This window comes from Arachis ipaensis, chromosome B04 (assembly GCF_000816755.2).
Source record: "Arachis ipaensis cultivar K30076 chromosome B04, Araip1.1, whole genome shotgun sequence".
Taxonomy (NCBI): Eukaryota; Viridiplantae; Streptophyta; class Magnoliopsida; order Fabales; family Fabaceae; genus Arachis; species Arachis ipaensis.
The window spans coordinates 112,420,188-112,428,391 of NC_029788.2; the positions used below are offsets into that span (position 1 = coordinate 112,420,188).

Genomic DNA, 8,204 nt, shown 5'->3' on the forward strand with positions numbered 1-8,204 from the left:
CTTATGTTGAACCAAAGACCTCTTACTAAATGCAAAAGATCTTTAGCCACTAAAAGAAAATCATTAATTAATAATTTAATATTTTTTTTTACATAAAAGCCAGTTTCATTTTAAATTATCATCAAGTTATATAATAATACAATAATGCTCTACATCCATGTAAAAAATGTATCCAAGTTATCCAAGTATTTTTGGACAGACGCGCCTCCTCACCCCCTCACTCGTTTGTGATACACGCGCTACATATAACGTAAACCTTCTTTGCTGCAACCTAAACCTTTGTTCAACGTAAATCTTCAATTACAACCTAAATCTTCTGCTCTCCTAATTCTTCTCTGCTTGCATTCTTCCTTATTGATCTGCATTGCCTTCAACATAATAAGTTTCGTCGTTCTCCTCTGGTCGTGCTCATTGTAACACCCTACCACACAGAGCCTTACACCTAGGATGTAAAACAGAAGTGGCGAGGCGCTACGACCTCTAAAATAAAATACATATAGTATAATAGTAGAAAGAATATAGTATACGAGGAGCCTTAAAAAAAACGGGTAAAACAAAATCGCAAAATGAAAAGCGCAACACTCAGAAAAGAGATAACTTAGGTGCGAAGAAACCTAAAGATCATATGTATAAATCGACAAAAAGAGAGAATAGAGAGTCAATGATACAGAATAACTAGCTCCTAACTCAGCCTGCGAAGTCAAGACTAGCCGGAGAATATTTACATACATATATGCATCTCCCATCAACCCAAAATACAAAGATAAAATCTTAACTCTCCTTAAACCTAAGAGGAGCAAAATAAACAAGTTATTCGGAGAGAAAGCTAAGTGCATACATATATACATAAACTATATAGCAAAAGAAACCCAGAAACCACTCTGCTTTAAAAGCCCAGATGCCTAGCAAGGTGCCTCTTAACCTGCATCTGAAAAACAACAACACAGTATGGGGTGAGAATCAGAGGTTCTCAGCATGGTAAAGGTGCCACGCACATAATATATAAGGTCCTGAGAATGCTAGAGGCAATCCTAGAATGCCGACACTCAGATTATAAAGCTTAAAGTACTAAACATCAACCATAAAGAGGGGTGATCTTCTAAGGGTTATTCAACCTAACTTAAACTTAATATAACCATTAAACTCTTTCACCTTTCCTCCGTTCCTCCATCTTCGATATTCCGCATAGACAAAGCAAACACAGGTAGATAACAAGTAGTTCAAGTAGCAATTACAACAGTTAACAGAATATAATCAATTAGGCATTCCCACTTAATGCATAGCAAACAAAGCATACATATGCATATGATGAATGTCTATCCTACTGGCCGTGAGCTCACGTGTCGGTTACTTTGCCAGAACCCGACACATCTGGTAGCTAACCCAGACATTAGTCTTTAGGTTACGCATCTCCAGAAGGATCATAAACGAAGGAGAGTGCCTTTTTACCTTCTCCTAGAGGTTTCACGAAGGAGAGTGCCTTTCCACATCGAAGGAGTGTGCCTTTCCACCTTGCAACCAGAGAAGAATATGGGAGAAACAATAAGAAGGAGAGTGCCTTTCTACCTTTCCCACATCCTCGTCACGACAAGAGAGGGAACTTCCGTCCTCAACTTGCCATCCGAATACATTTTCAAGTTAATATGCAAGGGGGATCGCACCCATACCTTGCCATCTCAACCATTTCGACCACATATACATCTCGACCATTCAGGCCACACACAGTCATCCCAAATCTCATCATTTTCAACCTTTACTTCATCTCTAAGTTACCTCTATTTCCTAACTTCAACTTACTACTAGAGTTACTACTATGTTTTATGACTAAAAGAATGAAAATAGAGGTTTAGAAGTTTGAAATTAGGTTTAAAACTCAAAAACCAGATTTTGCTAAAACAGGGGCCACGCGTATGCGTGGGCGTGCGATAAGGCTTGCTTGCGTACGCATACTCCCTGCTCGCGTACGTGTGGATCCCAGCCCGAAAGGGTTGGTCGCGTCGCGAGCGACTGGACGCGTACGCAAATGCCGGGTCACACGTACGCGTGGGCCACGCGTACGCGTGAGCGTACATTTTTCCAAAAATTTTACTGAGTCTAAAAAAGCTGCAGAATTTCAAACTTCAAACCTAAACTTCCGATGCGCATAACTTTTTTGTTTTAAATCGTTTTTCTTCCATTTTTCAAACGGCGTAAACTTCACAGACCCAATTTTTATATAAAATAAGTTTAAAATCATTTTTAGGTCTGAAAGCCAAGTTATGGCTCGCCGAAGTTCAGCCAAAAATATAATTTTTTACAAAAGATCCAAACCTCCGTTTTCATAAAACCAAACCCATTTCATACTTTCAATACATGTATCTAACACAGCCACATACCAATTCTTTTGCCAAAATCATCCACAACCTACTTCAATCAATAATACATCAATACATACATAATCTCTTTACCTATAACTCATTACTTTAGTCACAACACTCTCCAACAAACCACCACCACCTCATATACATACATTTTCCCACTTTTCAAGCATCAATAATTCATCACTTAACAATCCAATACCAATATCAACAATCAAGGCAAAAATTAACATTTATCATTAGGCACTAATCAATTACATGCTCATACATTCATTCCTATCTTATTGTCAACTAGCCTAAGTCTTCACAGAATATTATATATTACATACACGAAACCTAAACCATACCTTGGCCGATTTTCACGTATTGTCCAAGGCAACCCACTTAGGCAAAAAGGGCAAGGTTTCAATCACCAAAACTCAACTCTAACACCCACCAAGTTCTCAAATCAAGCTCCCACTGGTTTCAAGGGCTTCATATCATTTATACATACACACCTAACATATATATAACACATATATATCCAAAATTTAGTTCTCAATACACTAAATCAAAAGGTTGAATAGGGTTAATGGTACTTACCATACCCAAGGAGCAAATGAACCAAACCCAACAAATTCCGCAAGCTAAAACGAACCTAAAATATCAAAATCAACGAAATCTCAATATGGGTTCTCACCGATGAAATCTTAGAGCTTGACGCGGCGGTCGCGTGGCAGCAAACAGTGCGGCGATCGGAACTCGGAGTGGAAAGTTGTGGTGGTTTGAATTTGGTATAAGGGTTTGGGATCCTTCCCTTCCTCTCCTTCAATGTTGCAGTGTGAATTGAAGAAAATGGGAAAGGAAAGCTGGGTTCTTCAAATAAGGATTGGGTTGGTTTGGGCCTGGTTCAGCCCGTTTGGCCCAATCTTGGGCCAAATTCTTTGAAATTAGTGTCAAAATTCTTTTTCTAATGAGATTTATTTTAATTTAATATAATATTCATATTTCTAATTTTTTTTATTAAAAATTAATTTATTGAATTATTATTTGCTAATTTTTTGGGGTTTACACTCATCTTCTTTGTTTTCTTCTTTCGATATGCTTACGTTGCATTTATCTTCTTCCTATTCTTCTTCGTTTTCTTCTTTGATCTACACTTCTGAATTGAAATAATGAATGATTCCACTTTAAATAAGTTGAATGAGAGCGATTTGGATTATTCTTCTGAAACTAATTAAGTGGATAAGGTTTGTATTATTCAATTTTGAATCAAATTGAATGGAATTTAATTTCTAATTTGAATTGAATGGACGCAGGTGAATTGAATTGAATTGAATTGATAATCTCTAAATTATAGACGCAGGTGTTTCGAATTTGATTTTATATAATGGATTATGTTTCGTTCATTCAGTACTATACAATTGTTTCACCATAATAATGTGTTCGGTTCATTTTGCAGAAAGCTATTTGAATTTGATTTTATTTAATGGATAATGTCCTGTCCCGTTCACTTAGTACTATACAATTGTTTCACCATGAGTATGTGTTTGGTTCATTATGCAGAAAGATGTTTGAATTTGATTTTATATAATGGATAATGTTCCATTCATTTAGTACTATACAATTGTTTCACAATAATGACGTGTTCGGTTCATTATGCAGAAAGCTGTTTGAATTCGAATTTATATAATGGATAATGTTCCATTCATTTAGTTCTATACCATTGTTTCACCATAATAACATGTTCGATTCATTCTACAGACCAGGTGTGTTGTGGATGAACAATTTGTCCCAAAGGTCGGGATGATTTTCAAGACACTAAAAGAAGTCGGAAAGTTCTACAAAAATTATTCCAAACTTGCCGGTTTTTCTGCCAAAATAAGGAACACGACTCAGAAGGGAGACGAAATTAAGAATCAACTAATCGTATGCAGCAAATAGGAGAGGTGGGAATCCAAGATATCTCCTACTCTAAAGACAAATCCCTTAGTCGGCATAAATTGTCCATCCAGAATCTACGTACACATATTGAAGGACGTCGGCCTCTGGACAATTTCCAAAGTCGTTCTGAATCACCCACACCCCTGCTGTCTAGACCGAGCAGAGATGCTCAAACAACACAGGGAGCTAAGCATGTTCGTGCGTCACACCATCGAAACCAATGAGCAAGCCAGAATCAGATCGAGCAAAACTTACCAATCATTCGTAACAGCAGCCGACAGTCACCGGGAACTAAGTTTTATAGAAAAAGACGTGCGGAATTACATTACAAGGGAAGTAAGAAATGTTTCCGAACAAGACGATGCCCAAGAATTCGGAAAGTACCTATTAAGAATGAAAGAAAAGAACCAAAATTTCTTTTTCGAGCTCAACCTCGAAGGCGATCACTCCATCAAAAATGCATTCTGGGCCGACGCAAGAAGTAGGGCTGCATGCAAGTATTTCGGAGTCGTTGTTTCATTCGACACCACCTACAACACAAACAGGTATTCAGTTCACCCAAATTAAGTCTTTACGTTCACCAAGTCCACACATTTTGGTTCATCACATTGTGAGAGTGTCTATTTATACAGGTACAATCTGGTTATTGGTTCTTTTGTGGGCGTGAATCACCACGGTTAGTCGACACTTCTCGGATGCGCCCTGATGAAAAACGAGAACATCCAATCATTCAAATGGCTATTCAAATGTTGGCTCTGTTGCATGGGAGGGAAGGCACCAAAAGGCATTCTCACCGACCAATGCGCATCGATGCAAAGGGCCATCGAGATGTGCATGCCAACAAAAATTCACCAGTGGTGCATTTGGCACATCATGAAGAAGATCTCAAACAAACTAAACGGCTACAAGCGACACGAAAAAATCGAACAAGAGATGAGCCACATTGTTTGGAACTCGTTCACAAAAGACGCATTCAACAGAAAATAGAACGATTTCCTCACAAAGTACGGCCTCAGAGGCAACAAGTAGCTCTCAGGTAACCGAGGTTTTAATTAGAATTATTTTTATGCCGTTACTTTTTGTTTCAAAACATGCACAGATTTCGGTCTAACACAGCTCATTTGTTCGGTTCATTCTACAGAGCTGTACGAGGATCGGCATATATGGATCCCAGTTTACCTAGATCACCACTTCTGGGCCGGGATGAGAAGCACACAAAGGAGCGAGAGCATGCACGCATTTTTCAACAGGTTCATCACACGCAACAGCTCATTGAGTCAATTCGTGAAGCAATACGACAATTGCCTAGCAAGCAAAGAGCAAAGAGAGAGAGAGAGAGAGAATTCGACATTGCAGATTTTCACACTGTGATACCGTGCGCAACAAAATCAGCAATAGAGGTACAGTTTCAGCACGTGTATACCCATGAGAAGTTCAGGAAAGTTCAAGGACAATTAAGAGGAAATGTAAAATGCATCACAAGATTAAAGAATTCCACCCTAGGTTTCACAACATACGAAGTAATGAAGCAAGTTTCCAACTCCACATTCAATAAGTTTTTCGTCACCTACGATGCAGTATCACGAGAGGTAAAGTGTCAGTGCCTGCTGTTCGAGTCAAGGGGCATACTGTGCCGCCATTCCCTGAGCGTCCTAAGCTTCGAACGAGTAGATAACGTGGCACCCAAATACATACTGGAACGCTGGAGTAAAAACATAAAGAGGAGGCACACTCATCAAGAGCATCCAAGACGAGCTTCTACTGGAGCCGAGAAGCAAGAGATTCGACCATTTGGTCTTTCGGTCACACAATATATGCAAATTTGCATCAGAGTTCGAGGAGCTGACTGAAATTCTGCAACGGACATTTGACAATGTGATGGCCGAGATGCAAGAATATCAAGAGAGAAGCAAAGGAAAAAGTTTGTTATCCCACGAAAAAGCGACATTGAGCAACGTGAACGACCTTCAAAGCCCGCCATGTGTTAGAACAAGAGGCCGGCCCAAGAACAGACTGGGATTAAACCTGAAAAAAAAATATCAAATGCCACGAAAAAAAAGAAAAAGCTAGCTCCAAGCGAAGTAAAATCGATTTGCTTTCGATTAGGGGAAAATTCATTTATGCATTTTGCTAATATATGATTTATTTTCTCTTTTGCATTTGAATCTTTTAGACGGCGGATCAACAATTCAGTCAAGCTCCAGCCTTTACAATGCACTGGATATGAATTATCCCGAAGAGGATTACAGGAGTTTAAGTTTTTATTAACATAAATTTTCATTCATGTATGAGCAAATTTCGGTTCACTGAAGTTATAGGAGGGTTAATTTCTGAGTGGTGTTAGTCTTTATTGAATAGTCACTTTTCTGTGTTTGATATTAGCTTTTGAAATTCTTTATTGAATAGTCACTTTTTTGTTTATTGAATAGTAAATTTATTCTGTTATGTCAAAGAGTTCAGGTGTTTCTGAAACTGAATACTGATATATACATTTTTTTTAAATGATCTCTCTACTATATTGATATATGCACTTTTTTGGTTCACCCAGTGTATTAATTTCGGTTCATTTGTGTTTTTGGGACTTTTAATATTTGATAAATACCCTGATTTCATTCACTATGAACCTGAAATAAAACAGCAGCCAAACAGTTCCAACATATATATATATATATATATACACAACAGAACAAAGACTAATCCATCTTGAATCATATATATATCGACAGAACAAGGACTAATCCATCTTGAATCAGATATATACATTAACATTAGATTTCCAATAACATTTTCATTACTATTCACATATATACATTGAAAGAAGTAGTGTTTGCTTTTTTAAACAAGTTAAACAAAATAGTATTAATTACAACCAGTCAAACAAAGTATAACCTATTTACTATATATATATCCCATACGTGAATTTACAATAAGGGTTGGAGAGGACAGCAGATGGCTTCGGAAGTCTTATTGCTTTAGATGTCCGAATCACTTGGTCTCTAATTTTGTTCAGTTTGTGGAACAGAATATTTGGACCATATTTAAGAATGAAGGCATCAATCTCTTTCTACATTTCAATTGAAAGAAATTAGTTACATAAGAAATGAACCCAACTGAATAAGAAATAAAAAATTTCATTAATTTATAAACTACTTACTTGTGTCCAAACTTTATATTGATACCTCTTTCCTTTTTTGATCTTTCAAGGATCAATTATTTCAAGCTATTTCATGACGTATATTGTACAATCATAGCTAAGCAAGAATTAAGTAAAATACAATTAATAGTATACAAAATAAAACATACTAAAAATAGCTCTATAGAAGAGAAAGATTTTTATCTTGTACGTTGACTATTCAGTCTGATATACTCTGCTTCTTTTCCGTCTCCGTCCTCTATTAAGGGTTCTGTCCCAGCGTAAACCCTCATCTGGGAGACTATTAATCCCTGAAAGGGATACAAAAAGTGAATGAAAATTAGCAGTTAAAATAAATCAAACCCTATTCATGTTCTGAATAAAATGTAATAAACATTTAATCAATAAGAAAAATATTTTTGTGCATACAAAAGAACCCAAGTGAACATACAATAATCAAGTGAATCAAAATCAACAACATCACTGAACCAAACACTAATCATGATTTGAATAAAACATGATAAACATTCAATAAGCAAGCGAAATATTTAAATAATTTATAATAAATTTGTTCAGTTTAATTCTCAAATAAAGTATTTCATCTTTGTTCTTGTTCACAAGAATAATGGCTATTTAGTGCTTTTGTTTCTTTGGGCCTTTGGCCCCTAATTATTAAAAAAAAAATAATAGTATGTATGATCATAATTTAATTTATTATGTGTTAAATAACACATTGTTATTATTATTATTATATATTATTTAATTAAAGAATTAATATAATAATTTTTTTT

General features: G+C 36.3%; 1 protein-coding gene across 1 annotated transcript; it reads left to right on the forward strand.

Annotated features, from left to right (window-relative positions):
• On the forward strand, nt 4,446-6,130 carry LOC107636961 (protein FAR1-RELATED SEQUENCE 4-like). Its single transcript, XM_016340430.1, has 4 exons — nt 4,446-4,832; nt 4,913-5,316; nt 5,380-5,437; nt 5,531-6,130. Exons 1-4 carry the CDS (start codon nt 4,446-4,448, stop codon nt 6,128-6,130), a joined length of 1,449 nt encoding a protein of 482 aa, XP_016195916.1.